Source organism: Ascaphus truei, chromosome 17 (assembly GCF_040206685.1).
Source record: "Ascaphus truei isolate aAscTru1 chromosome 17, aAscTru1.hap1, whole genome shotgun sequence".
In the NCBI taxonomy this organism is placed as follows: Eukaryota; Metazoa; Chordata; class Amphibia; order Anura; family Ascaphidae; genus Ascaphus; species Ascaphus truei.
In genome coordinates, this window is record NC_134499.1 from 20,024,009 (window position 1) to 20,044,124 (window position 20,116).

Consider the following 20,116-nt stretch of genomic DNA (forward strand, 5'->3'; position numbering starts at 1 on the left):
GCCACCAAAAGTACGTTCCAGGAGATCGATGGTTCTTTTAGTGTCCAGAGCTTTTAGAAGAATGCCCCCATTCCAGTACCTTTCTATGATATGGTGCGGTGAAGAGAGGTCCCTCTGGGACTTGAAGACCTTCTGGAACATCGGACTGGCTTAGTACAATGTCTTCCAAGGAATCAAAAGTATTGGTGGAGATGTTGCATGAATGAGGGAGTATGGTTTCCTCTTGATCCTCGGACTTGTCGTCTTCTAGGAATTGATGGGAAAGAGCGCCTGCCTTCACGTTTTTAGAACCGGGTAGATAAGAAATAACGAAATTGAAGCGAGAGAAGAAAAGAGACCATCTTGCTTGTCACGACCACAAGCGGCGAGCGCCTTCAATATAGAGAAGGTTCTTATGATCAGTGAGAATGGTAACCGGAATTTCGGTAACCTCGAGTAAATGCCTCCATTCCTCCAAAGCCATTTTGATCGCTAACAGTTCACGATTGCCTACATCGTAGTTTTTGTGGAATGGAGAATGAACTCCAGAACCGGTGCTCTGAAATCACACACGAAGGCACTGTAATAATGAACGATGAGTGTATCAATCTTGCAACAGTTCAAATCCACTTTAGGTATAAGCATATAAAGAGGGCTCCGTATGTGCAATAAAGTCTTAATCCTCAGGAAGGGGGCTGGAATGTGGTAAGGAGCAGGGGTCAATAGAAGACACACAATATATAGTACACTCCACCACTACCCTCACAAATCCTGGCGTCCAATGCACAGCCCAAGAGCCCCTGAGGGCGTATTACTCACGAAACTTTACTCGTAGATATCGTTGATCCAACGCTGCAATCCAGGATCTGATGTCTGTGCGGTGTCAGTGTGCTCCAGCCTGGAGAAGTCAGAGGAGAAGAGGAAAGTATGGCGGTTCACTGCCGTCCGTGTGGGTAATGAAAAAGCACAACTGATAGGTTAAAAAGGTAACTTTTAATGTGCACTAGACATATACAAAACTACCACAAAAACTCTGACGCGTTTCGACTTTGACAAAGTTCTAGTTACAGGACGAAACGCGTCAGAGTTTTTTTGGCAGTTTTGTATATGTCTAGTGCTTCTCCTACATCGTAGTTTTGTTCGGCGGACGAGAATTTTTTAGAAAAGAAGGCACAAGTGTGCAACTTAGCTTGTGGAGATTTTCTTTGGGATAACACTGCCCCGGCATCAGAAGCACCTACCACCAGGGTAAAGGTTAGTCCTGGATCGGGGTGCACGAGCACCGGAGCTGAGACAAAGGCATTTTTCAATTTTTCGAAAGCGTGGATGGCGTCAGGAGACCACAGCGCCGTGTCGGCACCTTTCTGCTTTAAGGCCGTAATGGGGGCCACCACAGAGGAAAAGTTCTGAATGAACCTACGATAGTAGTTGGCGAATCCCAGGAGCCTTTCTATGGCTTTCAGGATTGTGGGCAGAGGCCAATCCAATACTGCTTTGGCAGGGTCCATTGCTAGGCCGATGTCGTAGATGATATAGCGTAGGAAAGATGTTGTGGTCTGGTGAAAGTGACACTTCTCTAATTTTGCGAAGAGGCGATTTTCCCTGGGATGTTGGAATACCTGTTTGACATGGCCAGGATGGTGATGTATGGTTTTGGAGAAGATTAAGATGTCATCCAAATACACAATGACGTATTGGTCGAGGAGATCCCTCGAAACTTAATTGACAAAATCTTGGAAGACTGCGGGAGCGTTACAATGGCCGAAAGGCATGACCAGATACTCGTAATGGCCATCCCGAGTATTAAAGGCCGTCTTCCACTCATCTCCCTGTCGAATTATTACCAGGTTGTAAGCTCCCCGTAAGTCCAATTTGGTGAAAATGGTGGAACCTTGTAGCCTGTCAAAAAGTTCTGTAATAAAGGGTAAAGGGGACCGATTCTTGATGGTAATTTTATTAAGCACCCTATAGTCTATACACTGTCTGAGAGACCCATCCTTGTTCTTCACGAAGAAAAACCTTGCACCTGCCGGGGACGAGGATTTCCGAATAAATCCTCTCTGAAGATTCTCCTGGATGTACTCCTTCATGGCTTTGGTCTCTGGAGGAGATAAAAGGTAGGAACCGGGTAATAGGTCGATGGCACAATCGAATGACCGGTGTGGTGGCAACTCACAAGAGAGGTTACCTGTTCAGGTACAGAGGTCCCGCATATGGTTTTGGATGGTAAGGAGCAATTCTGGGAGCAGTAGGGGCCCCATAGTAGCGATTGCGCCTCTGTCTAGTCAATCTGAGGGTTATGCCGCTGAAGCCACGGAAGTCCCAGACTGACGTCCACGGTAGGTGTATGAATGACATCTAACTGGATTGACTCGGTGTGGTCCTCTCTGGTCTGCAGTTGAAAGGGGACAGTTTGGAAAGAAGCAGACATAGTTCCCAGTGAGGTCCTCCCGGTCTGCAATTGAGATTTGGCGCTTCCCGGCTTGTAGGGACAGGCTAGTGCCTGGTGCCCAGCATTACCGCAATATAGGCCAAGTCCGGCATCACGTCTGCGCTGTTTCTCTCCAAACGACAATTTGTCTGCGAGCTGCATGGGTTCCTGGAGGTTTGGGGAACCCTCCGTAGGAGTTGTGGGGAGACTGCGTACCTGGCTTGCGTTGAGTTCTCTCGGCTCTTCTCTCCTGTAGCCTTTAGTCCACTCGAATGCATAGTCCGATGAGCTCCTCAAGCTTCGCGGGACGTTCCTGTGCAGCGAGTTCATCTTTAAGATTCTCTGAGAGGCCTTGCCAGAATGCCGCTGTCAATGCCTGATCGTTCCAGCTGGTCTCAGCCGCTATGATCCGAAAAATTCCACCACATACCGGGCCACGGTTCGGTTGCCTTGGGACATATGATACAAAGATGAAGCAGCTGTTACCTTGCGCCCGGGTGTGTCGGAATATTCTGCGGAATTCCATGATGAAGCAGACTATGTCGCCCGTGAGGTCCGGCTTTTGTTACCAGATGGGTGAGGCCCAGGCCAAGGTGTCGTCCACTAGCAGCGATATGATATAGGCCACTTAGACCGCTGGGAAAGAAAGCGAGATGGCATCAATTCGAACTGGATATCACATTGATTCAGGAACCCGCGACAACCAGGCGGATCGCCGCCGTAGCGGTTGGGTGTGGGGATTCGGGGTTCGGAGGCTGCGTTTATAGGCCTGGCTGCTGGGGCAGACACCACTGATGGGAGAGGATCAGTAGGGATACATGGTGCCTGATTAGTCATTATTTGCACTGTCCGTTGGAGTTGCTCCATCCACTGACTGTTCTGATCAAGAAATTCCTCCACCGTTTTAAACATGTCGAGTGTGGGTTCAAGACTCGACCCACCTCAGCGGGGTCCATGTTTGTGGGGCTGAGCATACTGTAACTCACCACAAACAAGACGGGACCGCGAGGCTGAGGTGGGGATGTTGATAACAACCGACCTACAACTGGGCAGCCACGTCCGGGGTGCAGAGTGGTAGTCGTGTAGCTGGGTCAGGGTAGGAGAAGTCAGAATGGTCGAGGTGCTTGCCGTGGTCTTGGATTGGAGAGATTGGATAGTCGTTATGCGGTGCCGGGGTCGAGGGGTATAGAAGGTAGCAGTCCAAATGCATGCTGAGGTCAAGGGTTAGAGAGGCGGAGGTCCAGATACAAGTCAAGGTCAAAACAGGAACAGGATAAGCAAGACACGACAGCAACAGGGCAGCACGGTGTTTGAGGCGAACACTAGGCCAAGGCAGCCAATGGTAGGGCAGCACACAGCTGCAGGGTAATGAACAAGAACCGCCCCTAGACATATTCAGTCCACTGGTAAACAGGGGCGGGGAGAAGTGCAGGTGTGGAATAATTGCTGATGCAATTAACCCCTCGTGGGCCCAAGGTAGCGCGGCGCCTGCGCGTAGCTTGCGTGCGGTGCGCATCACCCGTGACGTCAAGAGGGTGAAGCCTGAGCGAGGTCCGTGCGATGTCCCCCAGCCTGGCAGAGCGGCGCACGTTAGGCGCTTCATCACGGGACGCGTCACTGGGCAGAGCCTAAGCGCGGGGCGTGCGGTGTCCCTCAGCCTGGTAGTCATGGGGGCGGGACCGACGGACAATCCTCACATCTATCTGTCTGTCTGTCTGTCTGTCTGTCTGTCTGTCTGTCTGTCTGTCTATCTATATATATATCTGTGTATCTATCTATCTATCTATCTATCTATCTATCTATCTATCTATCTATCTATCTATCTATCTATCTGTCTGTGTAACTATCTATCTATCTGTTAAACTACAGTATCTGTCTGTGTATCTATCTATCTATCTATCTATCTATCTATCTATCTATCTATCTATCTATCTGTGTAACTATCTATCTGTCTATCTATCCATCTATCTATCTATCTGTCTGTGTAACTATCTATCTGTTAAACTACAGTATCTGTCTGGGTATCTATCTATCTATCTATCTATCTATCTATCTATCTATCTATCTATCTATCTATCTATCTATCTATCTATCTATCTATCTATCTATCTATCTGTGTATTTATCTATCTGTGTATCTATCTGGCTGTGTAACTATCTGTCTGTGTAACTATCTATCCGTCTGTGTAACTACAGTATCCGTCTGTGTAACTATCTATCCGTCTGTGTAACTATCTATCCGTCTGTGTAACTATCTATCCGTCTGTGTAACTATCTATCCGTCTGTGTAACTATCTATCCGTCTGTGTAACTATCTATCCGTCTGTGTAACTACAGTATCTGTATGTGTACCTATCTGTCTATATCTAACTGTATCTGTATGTGTACCTATCTATTATCTATCTCTTCCTCCTTTCTTTTATGCAGCCCTTCTTTTTTTAAACATCCTGTCTCGTCTCTCTTTTCTCTCTCTCCTCCATTCCGTAATCCCATTCTTTTTCATTTTTTTCTTTCCTCTCCCCCACCCCTCTCACTCTCTTCTCTCCCATCTCTTCCCTCTTCTCTACTTTCCACTCACTTCTCTCACTCTCTTCTCCATCTTCCCCTCTCTTTTCTCCCTCCCCCTTCCTCTCTTTGTCTTCTCACCCCATCTATCTCTCCCTCTTCTGTCTCTCTTCCTCTTTTCTCTCCCATCTCCCCCTCTCCCTCTTCTCTATCTATCCCTCTCTCTCCCTTTCCCCCCTCTCTCTTCTCTCCCTTTCCCCCCTCTCTTCTCTCCCCCTCTCTTCTCTGACTCTGTCCTCTTTTCTCTCTCCCTCCCTCTCTTTGTCTCCCCCTCTCTCTCTCCCCCTCTCTCTTCTCTGCCATTCCCCCTCTCTCTTCTCTCCCCCTCTCTTCTCTGACTCTGTCCTCTTTTCTCTCTCCCTCCCTCTCTTTGTCTCCCCCTCTCTCTCCTCTCTCCCCCCTCTCTCTTCTCTCCCCCTCTCTTCTCTGACTCTAGTCCTCTCTTTTCTCTCTCCCTCCCTCTCTTTGTCCTCTCCCCCCTCTCTCTCCCCCTCTCCTTTTCTCTCTCCCTCCTCTCTCCCCCTCCTCATTGCTTCTGTTTCAGTTTCATGGTGTTTCTTGCAAATGTTTATTTTTCTATTCCGTTTGGTTTCAGTACGATTATGAGATACAATATTTTTATTCAATCAGCCCTTGAATAAAATATTGTTTGTAACGCCTCCCCCTCTCCACCCGTTCCTCCTTCTTTCTGTTCTTTTTCTTTTGCGTTGTTTTTCTGGCTCTCTGGTGGATTTTCACAGTTCCAAACAAGAAAAAAAAGGGCAAGTATAATCCAGCAATAGCCCCCCGCCCCTGATTCCCCCCCCCCCGCCTGCCTGCCCGTCACCCTGCCCGTAATACCTATTACCACCTCACGGAACCTCCCACACCTCCCCATGTTTGTGTTCCTCTGTCACCCCCCGAAGACCCCTTACGTGGCACTAATGTGGCAGCCGGGTGGGAACCTTCCTTTGTCCCTGCTCCCTTTTCTCCTTCCATCCTCCCATCTTATCTTTCCCTCCCCTCTCTGGTACCCTATACAATGATCAACCCCCAGAGGAGCCAGCAGAAGCAGTATATATATATTACTATATATATATATATATATATATATATACATGTGTGTGTATGAGCATAGATGCATTGCAGGCCCCTCTGGTAATTAAGGGGTTAAAGCAGACCTGTAATTAACCCCCCCCCCAGCTTCTTCTCCCTATTCCCCCCCAAATGCTCCCTGCCAGCTGCCCCTCTCCCCCCTCCCCCTGCTGCCTCTCTCCCCCCTCCCCCTGCTGCCTCTCTCCCCCCTCCCCCTGCTGCCCCTCCCCCTGCTGCCTCTCTCCCCCCCTCCCCCTGCTGCCTCTCTCCCCCTCCCCCTGCTGCCTCTCCCCCCTCCCCCTGCTGACTCTCTCCCCCCTCCCCCTGCTGACTCTCTCCCCCCTCCCCTCCTGCTGCCTCTCTCCCCCTCCCCTCCTCCTGCTGCCTCTCTCCCCCCTCCCCTCCTCCTGCTGCCTCTCTCCCCCTCCATCCCCCTGCTGCCTCTCCCCCCCTCCCGTCCTCCTGCTGCTGCCTCTCTCCCCCCTCCCTCTGCTGCCTCTCTCCCCCTCCCCTCCCCATGCTGCCTCCCTCCCCATCCCTCTGCTGCCTCTCCCCACCCCAGCTGCCTCTCCCCAACCCAGCTGCCTCTCCCCCCTTCCTCTGCTGCCTCTCCCCACCCCCCTCCCCACCCCAGCTGCCTTTCCCCCCCTGCTGCCTCTTCCCCCCTCCCTCTGCTGCCTTCCCCCTTTCCCCCCCACCCTCACGGCCGAGCTGCCAATAATGGGGTGACCAGTCTGTAGTAGCCATGAATGAGTATTTGTAACTGATGCTGTCATGTCCTCTCCTTTCCTCCTCCTCCTCCTCCTCCTCCTCCTCACAACACAAGCTGGTAGGGGGTGGTGCTGCGTCAGTGCAGGCAGTGTGGGGGGCTCGTGGTGGTGGGGGGGTCGGTAGTGAGTTAGTGGGAGGTGGTGGGGGGATCGGTAGTGAGTTAGTGGGGGGGGGTGGAATGGTGTAGGCCCAGCACTGACCTCTGCAGCTTCTGTGTCTGACTCCCAGTGACCCTGCGATGCTGATGGAACCCTGTCCTGTACCCCCCTCCTGTCATTGCTTGTCCCTCCCCCACGTTGACCGTCCTATCACAAAGTAACAGTCCGACCAATCGAGTGTTCCCGGCTCACTCACAGCTGTGCGCCCCAGTGCATTGTGGGTGGTAATCGTGGGGTGCAGCAGGTCCCGGGATGTCACTTGGAGGTCAAACTCCTCTTTGTTGCATCCCACCACAGATCAGCGAGTGTGACGCATCCAATTCTAACATTTGTGTCCCGAAACTCCTTCCTCTGCCCGTGTCTGTCACCCAGTGAGATGGCGCTGGGCGTAGCAGTGACACAGACAGGACCCGGTGAGATGGCGCTGGGTGTAGCAGTGACACAGACAGGACACGGTGAGATGGCGCTGGGTGTAGCAGTGACACAGGTGGGACCCGGTGAGATGGCGCTGGGCGTAGCAGTGACACAGACAGGACACGGTGAGATGGCGCTGGGCGTAGCAGTGACACAGACAGGACCCGGTGAGATGGTGCTGGGTGTAGCAGTGACACAGACAGGACACGGTGAGATGGCGCTGGGTGTAGCAGTGACACAGACAGGACACGGTGAGATGGCGCTGGATGTAGCAGTGACACAGACAGGACACGGTGAGATGGCGCTGGATGTAGCAGTGACACAGACAGGACACGGTGAGATGGCGCTGGGCGTAGCAGTGACACAGACAGGACCCGGTGAGATGGCGCTGGGTGTAGCAGTGACACAGACAGGACCCGGTGAGATGGCGCTGGGTGTAACAGTGACAGACGGGACCCGGTGAGATGGCGCTGGGTGTAGCAGTGACACAGACGGGACCCGGTGAGATGGCGCTGGGCGTAGCAGTGACACAGACAGGACCCGGTGAGATGGCGCTGGGTGTAGCAGTGACATAGACGAGACCCGGTGAGATGGCGCTGGGTGCAGCAGTGACAGATGGGACCCGGTGAGATGGCACTGGGTGTAGCAGTGACACAGACGGGACCCGGTGAGATGACGCTGGGTGTAGCAGTGACACAGACGGGACTCGGTGAGATGGCGCTGGGTGTAGCAGTGACACAGACGGGACCCGGTGAGATGGCGCTGGGCGTAGCAGTGACACAGACGGGACTCGGTGAGATGGCTCTGGGTGTAGCAGTGACACAGATGAGACCCGGTGATATGGCGCTGGGCGTAGCAGTGACACAGACGAGACCCGGTGTGATGATGCTGTGTGTTCTAGTGACACAGACAGGACCCAGTGAGATGGTGCTGGGCGTTGCAGTGACACAGACAGTACCCGGTGAGATGGCGCTGGGCGTAGCAGTGACACAGACAGGACCCGGTGAGATGGCGCTGGGCGTAGCAGTGATACAGACGGGACCCGGTGAGATGGCGCTGGGTGTAGCAGTGACACAGACAGGACACGGTGAGATGGCGCTGGGCGTAGCAGTGACACAGACGGGACCCGGTGAGATGACGCTGGGTGTAGCAGTGACACAGACAGGACCCGGTGAGATGGCGCTGGGCGTAGCAGTGACACAGGGAGGACCCGGTGTGATGACGCTGGGCGTAGCAGTGACACAGACAGGACCCGGTGAGATGGCGCTGGGTGTAGCAGTGACACAGACAGGACCCGGTGAGATAGCGCTGGGCGTAGCAGTGACACAGACGGGACTTGGTGAGATGGCGCTGGGCGTAGCAGTGACACAGACAGGACCCGGTGAGATAGCGCTGGGCGTAGCAGTGACACAGACGGGACTTGGTGAGATGGCGCTGGGCGTAGCAGTGACACAGACGGGACCCGGTGAGATGGCGCTGGGTGTAGCAGTGACACAGACAGGACCCGGTGTGATGGCGCTGGGCGTAGCAGTGACACAGACAGGATCCGGTGAGATGGCGCTGGGCGTAGCAGTGACAGACAGGACCCGGTGAGATGGCGCTGGGCGTAGCAGTGACACAGACAGGACACAGTGAGATGGCGCTGGGCGTAGCAATGACACAGACGGGACCCGGTGAGATGGCGCTGGGTGTAGCAGTGACACAGGTGGGACCCGGTGAGATGGCGCTGGGCGTAGCAGTGACACAGACGGGACCCGGTGAGATGGCGCTGGGCGTAGCAGTGACACAGACGGGACCCGGTGAGATGGCGCTGGGCGTAGCAGTGACACAGACAAGACCCGGTGAGATGGCGCTGGGCGTAGCAGTGACACAGACTGGACCCGGTGAGATGGCGCTGGGCGTAGCAGTGACACAGACAAGACCCGGTGAGATGGCGCTGGGTGTAGTAGTGACAGGCAGGACCCAGTGAGATGGCGCTGGGTGTAGCAGTGACACAGACAGGACCCGGTGAGATGGCGCTGGGCGTAGCAGTGACACAGACGGGACCCGGTGAGATGGCGCTGTGCGTAGCCGTGACAGACGGGACCCGGTGAGATGGCGCTGGGCATAGCAGTGACACAGACAGGACCCGGTGAGATGGCGCTGGGTGTAGCAGTGACACAGACGGGACCCGGTGAGATGGCGCTGGGCGTAGCAGTGACACAGACAGGACCCGGTGAGATGGCGCTGGGTGTAGGAGTGACACAGACAGGACCCGGTGAGATGGCGCTGGGTGTAGCAGTGACACAGACAGGACCCGGTGAGATGGCGCTGGGCGTAGCAGTGACACAGACGGGACCCGGTGAGATGACGCTGGGCGTAGCAGTGACACAGACAGGACCCGGTGAGATGGCGCTGGGCGTAGCAGTGACACAGACGGGACCCGGTGAGATGGCGCTGGGCATAGCAGTGACACAGACAAGACCCGGTGAGATGGCGCTGGGCGTAGCAGTGACACAGACAGGACCCGGTGAGATGGCGCTGTGTGTAGCAGTGACACAGACAGGACCCGGTGAGATGGCGCTGGGTGTAGCAGTGACACAGACAGGACCCGGTGAGATGGCGCTGGGCGTAGCAGTGACACAGACGGGACCCGGTGAGATGGCGCTGGGCGTAGCAGTGACACAGACAGGACCCGGTGAGATGGCGCTGGGTGTAGCAGTGACACAGACGGGACCCGGTGAGATGGCGCTGGGTGTAGGAGTGACACAGACAGGACCCGGTGTGATGGCGCTGGGTGTAGCAGTGACACAGACGGGACCCGGTGAGATGGCGCTGGGTGTAGCAGTGACACAGACGGGACCCGGTGAGATGGCGCTGGGTGTAGCAGTGACACAGACAGGACACGGTGAGATGGCGCTGGGCGTAGCAGTGACACAGACAGGACCCGGTGAGATGGCGCTGGACGTAGCAGTGACACAGACAGGACCCGGTGAGATGGCGCTTGGTGTAGCAGTGACACAGACGGGACCCGGTGAGATGGCGCTGGGCGTAGCAGTGACACAGACAGGACCCGGTGAGATGGCACTGGGTGTAGCAGTGACACAGATGGGACCCGGTGAGATGGCGCTGGGTGTAGCAGTGACACAGACGGGACCCGGTGAGATGGCGCTGGGTGTAGCAGTGACACAGACGGGACCCGGTGAGATGGCGCTGGGTGTAGCAGTGACACAGATGGGACCCGATGAGATGGCGCTGGGTGTAGCAGTGACACAGACGGGACCCGGTGAGATGGCGCTGGGCGTAGCAGTGACACAGACGAGACCCGGTGAGATGGCGCTGGGCGTAGCAGTGACACAGACGGGACCCGGTGTGATGGCGCTGGGCGTAGCAGTGACACAGACGGGACCCGGTGAGATGGCGCTGGGCGTAGCAGTGACACAGACGAGACCCGGTGAGATGGCGCTGGGCGTAGCAGTGACACAGACGAGACCCGGTGTGATGGCGCTGGGCGTAGCAGTGACACAGACGGGACCCGGTGAGATGGCGCTGGGCGTAGCAGTGACACAGACGAGACCCGGTGAGATGGCGCTGGGCGTAGCAGTGACACAGACGGGACCCGGTGTGATGGCGCTGGGCGTAGCAGTGACACAGACGGGACCCGGTGAGATGGCGCTGGGTGTAGCAGTGACACAGATGGGACCCGGTGAGATTGCGCTGGGTGTAGCAGTGACACAGACAGGACACGGTGAGATGGCGCTGGGCGTATTAGGGACACAGACAGGACCCGGTGAGATTGCGCTGGGTGTAGCAGTGACACAGACAGGACACGGTGAGATGGCGCTGGGCGTATTAGGGACACAGACAGGACCCGGTGAGATGGCGCTGGGTGTAGCAGTGACACAGACAGGACACGGTGAGATGGCGCTGGGCGTATTAGGGACACAGACAGGACCCGGTGAGATGGCGCTGGGCGTAGCAGTGACACAGACGAGACCCGGTGTGATGGCGCTGGGCGTAGCAGTGACACAGATGAGACCCGGTGAGATGGCGCTGGGCGTAGCAGTGACACAGACGGGACCCGGTGAGATGGCGCTGGGCGTAGCAGTGACACAGACGGGACCCGGTGAGATGGCGCTGGGCGTAGCAGTGACACAGACGGAACCCGGTGAGATGGCGCTGGGCGTAGCAGTGACACAGACAAGACCCGGTGAGATGGCGCTGGGCGTAGCAGTGACACAGACAAGACCCGGTGAGATGGCGCTGGGTGTAGCAGTGACACAGACTGGACCCGGTGAGATGGCACTGGGCGTAGCAGTGACACAGACAAGACCCGGTGAGATGGCGCTGGGTGTAGTAGTGACAGGCAGGACCCAGTGAGATGGCGCTGGGTGTAGCAGTGACACAGACAGGACCCGGTGTGATGGCGCTGGGCGTAGCAGTGACACAGACGGGACCCGGTGAGATGGCGCTGGGCGTAGCAGTGACACAGACGGGACCCGGTGAGATGGCGCTGGGCGTAGCAGTGACACAGACGGGACCCGGTGAGATGGCGCTGGGCGCAGCATTTTGAAGCCTCTCCCAGCAGATTATATTCTGCTTCCGGCCCTCCTCCCCCCACCTGACAACCTCAGAGGTCACCTTACGCAGGGCACGGTGTGTGTACCAACGCTGCGCACCCCCTTCCCACTGCTCAGCACGTCCTGTCCCCCACAATGCACTGTGCCTCCTGTCTGGTGAGCCGCGGGTGCTTGGCCTGGGGCCCTGTCTGGCTGTGTTGATGCCTGAACACGATACTTTCTATTAACCCTGAATTGTTTAGTTGAGTGTTTCCACATAAAGCTGAGCATGTGTGTCTTACTGTGTCCAAAATCTTCTTCTTCTGATCTAACAAGAGCTATTTCTGTACCATTTCCATATTTATATATATACACACACACAGATATAGGACGGTGTGTGTATATACATGAGTGTATATGTGAATATACAGCTTATATTAATACATATACAAGAAACCAAGTCTGACAAAAGACATGATAGCTGTTTGTGGGAGTGACTCCACTCCCCCCCCCTACCCATGGTCCCCCACACCAAGGCCTCTCCGCCCCACATACAGGGGCCGCTTCCCCCCCCCCCATGTGCCCTGTACCCCCTACACAGGAGCCACTCTCCCCTCCTATGTGCCCTCCACACAGGGGACACTCATTCCCCCCTCCCCCACACGGGCCGCTCTATCCCCCACACGGGACACTCCCCCCATGTTAAACCATACAGGGGCCGCTCCCCCCCCCCCCATGTGCCCTTTACACAGAGGCCGCTCTGCTCCCCCCTCCCCCACACATGTACTCCCATACAGGCACTACTCTCCACCCTCATGTGCCCCTCACACAGGGGCCGCACCCACCCTGTGTGCCCCCCACACTCGGGCCGCAGTGCACCCTCCGGTGCCCCCCACACTCGGGCTGCTGTCTCCCCCACACTCGGGCTGCTGTCTCCCCCCTGTGCCCCCAACACTCGAACTGCTTTGCCCCCCACAGTCGGGCCGCTGTACCCCACCTGTGCCCCCCACACTCGGGCCACTGTTCCCCCCACACTCGGGCTGCTGTCTCCCCCACACTCGGGCCGCTGTGCCCCACCTGTGCCCCCCACACTCGGGCTGCTGTCTCCCCCACACTCGGGCCGCTGTGCCCCTCCTGTGCCCCCCACACTCGGGCTGCTGTCTCCCCCACACTCGGATGCTGTGCCCCCCATACTCGGGCCGCTGTGCCCCCCACACTCGGGCCGCTGTGCCCCCCACACTCGGGCCGCTGTGCCCCCCACACTCGGGCCGCTGTGCCCCCCACACTCGGGCCGCTGTGCGCCCCACACTCGGGCCGCTGTGCCCCCCACACTCGGGCCGCTGTTCCCCACCTGTGCCCCCCACACTCGGGCCGCTGTGCCCCCCCACACTCGGGCCGCTGTGCCCCCCCACACTCGGGCCGCTGTGCCCCCCACACTCGGGCCGCTGTGCCCCCCACACTCGGGCCACTGTTCCCCACCTGTGCCCCCCACACTCGGGCCGCTGTGCCCCCCACACTCGGGCCGCTGTGCCCCCCACACTCGGGCCGCTGTGCGCCCCACACTCGGGCTGCTGTCTCCCCCACACTCGGGCCGCTGTGCCCCTCCTGTGCCCCCCATACTCTGGCTGCTGTCTCCCCCACACTCGGGATGCTGTGCCCCCCATACTCTGGCTGCTGTCTCCCCCACACTCGGGCCGCTGTGCCCCCCACACTCGGGCCGCTGTGCCCCCCACACTCGGGCCGCTGTGCCCCCCACACTCGGGCCGCTGTGCCCCCCCACACTCGGGCCGCTGTGCCTCTCCTGTGCCCCCCACACTCGGGCCGCTGTGCCCCCCACACTCGGGCCGCTGTGCCCCCCACACTCGGGCCGCTGTGCCTCTCCTGTGCCCCCCACACTCGGGCCGCTGTGCCCCCCACACTCGGGCCGCTGTGCCTCTCCTGTGCCCCCCACACTCGGGCCGCTGTGCCCCCACACTCGGGCCGCTGTGCCTCTCCTGTGCCCTCACTAGCTGGATAATTTTGCTTCTCTGTTGCAGATTTTGAGTCCCTGCTGCCCAACAATTTTGAGTCCGAGGGCCGAGTTTTTGTTGCTCCGAGGTAACTGATCATGTGACCCTCCCCCCCCCCCCCGCTCCTCTCTTACCATCCCTCCCCCGCTCCTCCCTGACCCTCCCTCCCCCGCTCCTCCCTGACCCTCCCTCCCCCGCTCCTCCCTGACCCACCCTCCCCCGCTCCTCCCTGACCCTCCCTCCCCCGCTCCTCCCTGACCCACCCTCCCCCGCTCCTCCCTGACCCACCCTCCCCCGCTCCTCCCTGACCCACCCTCCCCCGCTCCTCCCTCCCCCAGACCTCCCCCGCTCCTCCCTTACCCGCTCCTCCCTGACCCTCCCATCCCCAAATCTCCCCCGCTCCTCCCTCCCCCGCTCCTCCCTGACCCTCCCTCCCCCGCTCCTCCCTGATCCTCCCTCCCCCGCTCCTACCTCCCCCAGACCTCCCCCACTCCTCCCTGACCCTCCCTCCCCCGCTTCTCCCTGACCCGCTCCTCCCTGACCCTCCCTCCCCCGCTCCTCCCTGACCCTCCCTCCCCCGCTCCTCCCTGACCCTCCCTCCCCCGCTCCTCCCTCTTCCAGACCTCCCCCGCTCCTCCCTTACCCGCTCCTCCCTGACCCTCCCATCCCCAAATCTCCCCGCTCCTCCCTGACCCTCCCTCCCCCGCTCCTCCCTGACCCTCCCTCCCCTGCTCCTCCCTGACCCTCCCTCCCCCGCTCCTACCTCCCCCAGACCTCCCCCACTCCTCCCTGACCCTCCCTCCCCCGTTCCTCCCTCCCCCTCTCCTCTCTGACCCTCCCTCCCCCGCTCCTCTCTGACCCTCCCCCCACGCTCCTCCCTGACCCTCCCTCCTCCCTTACCCTCCCTCCCCCGCTCCTCCCTGACCCTCCCTCCCCCGCTCCTCCTGACCCTCCCTCCCCCGCTCCTCCCTGACCCTCCCCCGCTCCTCCCTTACCCGCTCCTCCCTGACCCTCCCATCCCCAAATCTCCCCCGCTCCTCCCTGAACCTCCCTCCCCCGCTCCTCCCTGATCCTCCCTCCCCCGCTCCTACCTCCCCCAGACCTCCCCCACTCCTCCTTGACCCTCCCTCCCCCGCTTCTCCCTGACCCGCTCCTCCCTGACCCTCCCTCCCCCGCTCCTCCCTGACCCTCCCTCCCCCGCACCTCCCTGACCCTCCCTCCCCCGCTCCTCCCTGACCCTCCCTCCCCCGCTCCTCCCTTTTCCAGACCTCCCCCGCTCCTCCCTTACCCGCTCCTCCCTGACCCTCCCATCCCCAAATCTCCCCGCTCCTCCCTGACCCTCCCTCCCCCGCTCCTCCCTGACCCTCCCTCCCCTGCTCCTTCCTGACCCTCCCTCCCCCGCTCCTACCTCCCCCACTCCTCCCTGACCCTCCCTCCCCCGTTCCTCCCTCCCCCTCTCCTCCCTGACCCTCCCTCCCCCGCTCCTCTCTGACCCTCCCTCCCCCGCTCCTCTCTGACCCTCCCCCCACGCTCCTCCCTGACCCTCCCTCCCCCGCTCCTCTCTGACCCTCCCCCCACGCTCCTCCCTGACCCTCCCTCCTCCCTTACCCTCCCCCCCGCTCCTCCCTGACCCTCCCTCCTCCGCTCCTCGCTGACCCTCCCACCCCCGCTTCTCCCTAACCCTCCCTGCCCTCTCCTCCCTGACCCTCCCTCCCCTGCTCCTCCCTCCCCCGCTCCTCCCTGACCCTCCCTCCCCTCTCCTCTCTGACCCTCCTCCCCCGCTGCTCTCTGACCTTCCCACCCCCGCTGCTCTCTGACCCTCCTTCCCCCGCTCCTCTCTGACCCTCCCTCCCCCGCTCCTCCCTGACCCTCCCTCCCGTCTCCTCTCTGACCCTCCCTCCCCCGCTCCTCTCTGACCCTCCCTCCCCCCCTCCTCTCTGACCCTCCCTCCCCCGCTCCTCTCTGACCCTCCCTCCCCCGCTCCTCCCTGACCCTCCCTCCCCCACTCTTCTCTGACCCTCCCTCCCCCGCTCCTCTCTGACCCTCCCCCACTCCTCTGACCCTCCCTGCCCCGCTCCTCTCTGACCCTCCCTCCCCCCTCTCCTCCCTGACCCTCCCTCCCCCCTCTCCTCCCTGACCCTCCCCCGCTCCTCTCTGACCCTCCCCCCCTCTCCTCTGACCCTCCCCCGCTCCTCTCTGACCCTCCCTCCCCCTCTCCTCCCTGACCCTCCCTCCCCCGCTCCTCTCTGACCCTCCCTCCCCGCTCCTCTGACCCTCCCTCCCCCGCTCCTCTCTGACCCTCCCTCCCCCGCTCCTCTCTGACCCTCCCTCCCCCGCTCCTCCCTGACCCTCCCTCCCCCGCTCCTCCCTGACCCTCCCTCCCCCGCTCCTCTCTGACCCTCCCTCCCCCGCTCCTCTCTGACCCTCCCTCCCCCGCTCCTCCCTGACCCTCCCTCCCCCGCTCCTCCCTGACCCTCCCTCCCCCGCTCCTCCCTGACCCTCCCTCCCCCGCTCCTCTCTGACCCTCCCTCCCCCGCTCCTCTCTGACCCTCCCTGACCCTCTCTCCCCCGCTCCTCTCTGACCCTCCCTCCACCCTCTCCTCCCTGACCCTCCCTCCACCCTCTCCTCCCTGGCCCTCCCTCCCCCTCTCCTCCCTGGCCCACCCTCCCCCTCTCCTCCCTGGCCCTCCCTCCCCCTCCCTCCCCCTCTCCTCCCTGACCCTCCCTCCCCCGCTCCTCTCTGACCCTCCCTCCCCCGCTCTTCCCTGAACCTCCCTCCCTCAGGTCTCCCCCGCTGCTCTCTGACCCTCCCTCCCCCGCTGCTCTCTGACCCTCCCTCCCCCGCTGCTCTCTGACCCTCCCTCCCCCACTGCTCTCTGACCCTCCCTCCCCCGCTGCTCTCTGACCCTCCCTCCCCCGCTCCTCCCTGACCCTCCCTCCCCCGCTCCTCCCTGACCCTCCCTCCCCCGCTCCTCCCTGACCCTCCCTCCCCCGCTCCTCCCTGGCCCTCCCTACCCCGCTCCTCCCTGACCCTCCCTCCCCCGCTCCTCCCTGACCCTCCCTCCCTCAGGTCTCCCCCGCTCCTCTCTGACCCTCCCCTGCTCCTCCCTGACCTTCCGCGCTCCTCTCTGACCCTCCCTCGCTCCTCCCAGACCCTCCCCCAGACCTCCCCCGCTCCTCTCTGATTTTTCCTCCCCTCTTCTCTTTTATTCTCTCTCCTCCCCCTCCATGTCAACCCCACCCGTACCCCTCTCTCATCCGCTTGTGCCTCTTACCCCTCGTACCCCTCTCTTCCCATGTATCTCACACCCCGTACTCCTCTCTCAATCCCTCTGCCTCTCTCACTTCCATGCCTCTCCCCTACTCTGCTTCCTTCTCCCCCTCCTGTGCCTCCCTCTCTTCCCCCCCATACCATGCCTTTCTTTCACCCCCTGTACCTCCCTCACACCTCCTTTGTGCCTCTCCTTCTTCCTCCCATACCGCTCGCTCTCACCCCGTGCCTCTCCCCCCCTCCCACCCCCACCTCTCTCTTGCCTCCCCTCCCACCCCCACCTCTCTCTCACCCCCCCCCTGTGCCTCGCAGACAGTACTGCCGGGAGCTCGAACTGTCCGACAACAACACCGAGTTCCTGGAGAATTTCATCTCACTTATGGAGAAAGTAACTCCGGACTCCAAGCAGTGTGAGTGTGACGGGGGCCGTGAGTGTGACAGGGAGCAGTGAGTGTGACGGGGGGCAGTGTGAGTGTGACGGGGGGCAATGTGAGTGTGACGGGGGCCGTGAGTGTGACGGGGGGCAGTGAGTGTGACGGGGAGCAGTGAGTGTGACGGGGAGCAGTGTGAGTGTGACGGGGAGCAGTGTGAGTGTGACGGGGGCAGTGTGAGTGTGACGGGGGGCAGTGCGAGTGTGACGGGGGCCGTGCGAGTGTGACGGGGAGCCGTGCGAGTGTGACGGGGGGCCGTGCGAGTGTGACGGGGGGCCGTGCGAGTGTGACGGGGAGCAGTGCGAGTGTGACGGGGAGCAGTGCGAGTGTGACGGGGAGCAGTGCGAGTGTGACGGGGAGCAGTGCGAGTGTGACGGGGAGCAGTGCGAGTGTGACGGGGAGCAGTGCGAGTGTGACGGGGGGCAGTGCGAGTGTGACGGGGGGACAGTGCGAGTGTGACGGGGGACAGTGCGAGTGTGACGGGGGGACAGTGCGAGTGTGACGGGGGGACAGTGCGAGTGTGACGGGGGGACAGTGCGAGTGTGACGGGGGACAGTGCGAGTGTGACGGGAGTGGGCAGTGTGAGTGTGACGGGGCAGAGTGTGACGGGGCAGTGTGAGTGTGACGGGGCAGAGTGTGACGGGGCAGTGTGACTGTGACAGGAGTGGGCAGTGTGATCACTGGGGAAGCACAAGTGTAATGGGGGAGAGTGGGAAAGGTGGGAGGATGATACTGATCAGTGGAGGGGGAAGACGGGGAGTAACGGGGGCTGGGGTTGGTGGAAACCCAATGATACAGGGACACGTGACATGTAGACTCCGCTTCTGCAGGTGACAACTTTCTGCTTCACAACCTGATCTTGGACACAGGAATCACACGTCAGCTGGCGGAGCTTGTGTGGAAGGACAAGGACCTGCTCACGTGAGGAAACCACACAGGACACGGGAGAGACCACAACACAGGACACGGGAGAGACCACAACACAGGACACGGGAGAGAGAGACCACAACACAGGACACGGGAGAAACCACAACACAGGACACGGGAGAGAGAGACCACAACACAGGACACGGGAGAGAGAGACCACAACACAGGACACGAGAGAGAGAGAGACCACAACACAGGACACGAGAGAGACCACAACACAGGACACGAGAGAGAGAGACCACAACACAGGACCCGAGAGAGTGAGACCACAACACAGGACACGAGAGAGAGAGAGACCACAACACAGGACACGAGAGAGAGAGAGACCACAACACAGGACACGAGAGAGAGAGAGACCACAACACAGGACACGAGAGAGAGAGAGTGTTACGCCGGTGCTGCCCGCAGACCAGACCTGTCCCCTGAGCTGAAGGGGGAAGTGGTAATACACGCACCCGCAGCAAAGGGAGCGTGTCCGGAGTGTGGTATGAAGCGTTGCCAGGCCAGGTGTAGTAAGGTAGACAATACTTGCCGGTACCGGTTGTAGACATAGAGTGAAGGATGCCTTGCCGAAGTCAGGGAGTGGAGATAGGTCGTAGTCCAAGCCGTGTTCAAGGGGTTACCAGAGTGAGCGTTGTCCAAGGAGTGCCGAGATCGAGAGCCAGAGGGGATAGTCGTACAAGCCGCGTCAGAACCTGTGAAAACACTGAGAGAATCCTGAAGTACTTCCATACAGAGACTATGTCGAGCAAAGACTGAGAGCAGAGAGGAGCTAGATAAAGCAGGAAGGTCCAATTAGGAACGGAGGTGGGACAGGAAGAGCTACAGGGAGACACTGCAGATTGGTGCAGGCATAACAGGCCAGGTGAGTCTTGCTGGTAACCTGAGTATACTCGTGTGGAGTGCGGGGGCGGAGCCTGAGGTCCGGGGGACGGGAATAAGAGTGTGCAGACTGAGCGTGCTCCGTAACTCGTGTACGCGCGTGAACCGAGCCAGTGGATGGTGCAGGTGTGCGTGCAGGAGGGTGTGGGCGCGCCCGGCGCTGAGCAGAGGAATCGCCGAGGGGAGTGATCCCGCGACGGCAGCAGGGGCGAGGAGCCGTGGAGGCCGGTGAGGCAGGATTGTTTTGTGTGTCCTGGGGGGGGGGGGGGGGGGGGGGGTGCTCTGTGTGGGGAGCGAGGAGAACGCCGATTCCTGACAGAGAGACCACAACACAGGACACGAGAGAGACCAAAACACAGGACACGGGAGAGAGAGGCCACAACACAGGACACGGGAGAGAGAGACCACAACACAGGACACGGGAGAGAGAGACCACAACACAGGACACGGGAGAGAGAGACCACAACACAGGACACGAGAGAGAGAGAGACCACAACACAGGACACGAGAAAGAGACCACAGGACACGAGAGAGAGAGAGACCACAACACAGGACACGAGAGAGAGAGACCACAACACAGGACACGAGAGAGAGAGACCACAACACAGGACACGAGAGAGAGAGACCACAACACAGGACACGAGAGAGAGACCACAACACATGATAC

The 20,116-nt window shown here is 59.7% G+C and overlaps 1 protein-coding gene across 1 annotated transcript in view; it reads left to right on the plus strand.

Annotated features, from left to right (window-relative positions):
• CACNA2D2 (calcium voltage-gated channel auxiliary subunit alpha2delta 2) overlaps nt 1-20,116 on the plus strand; it is a 211,669-nt gene that overhangs the window by 153,834 nt on the left and 37,719 nt on the right. Inside the window, exons 24-27 of the mRNA XM_075573647.1 lie at nt 5,715-5,735; nt 13,966-14,026; nt 17,522-17,619; nt 18,471-18,561. Coding sequence (XP_075429762.1) covers nt 5,715-5,735; nt 13,966-14,026; nt 17,522-17,619; nt 18,471-18,561 — 271 coding nt within the window. The remainder of the gene's footprint in view (nt 1-5,714; nt 5,736-13,965; nt 14,027-17,521; nt 17,620-18,470; nt 18,562-20,116) is intronic.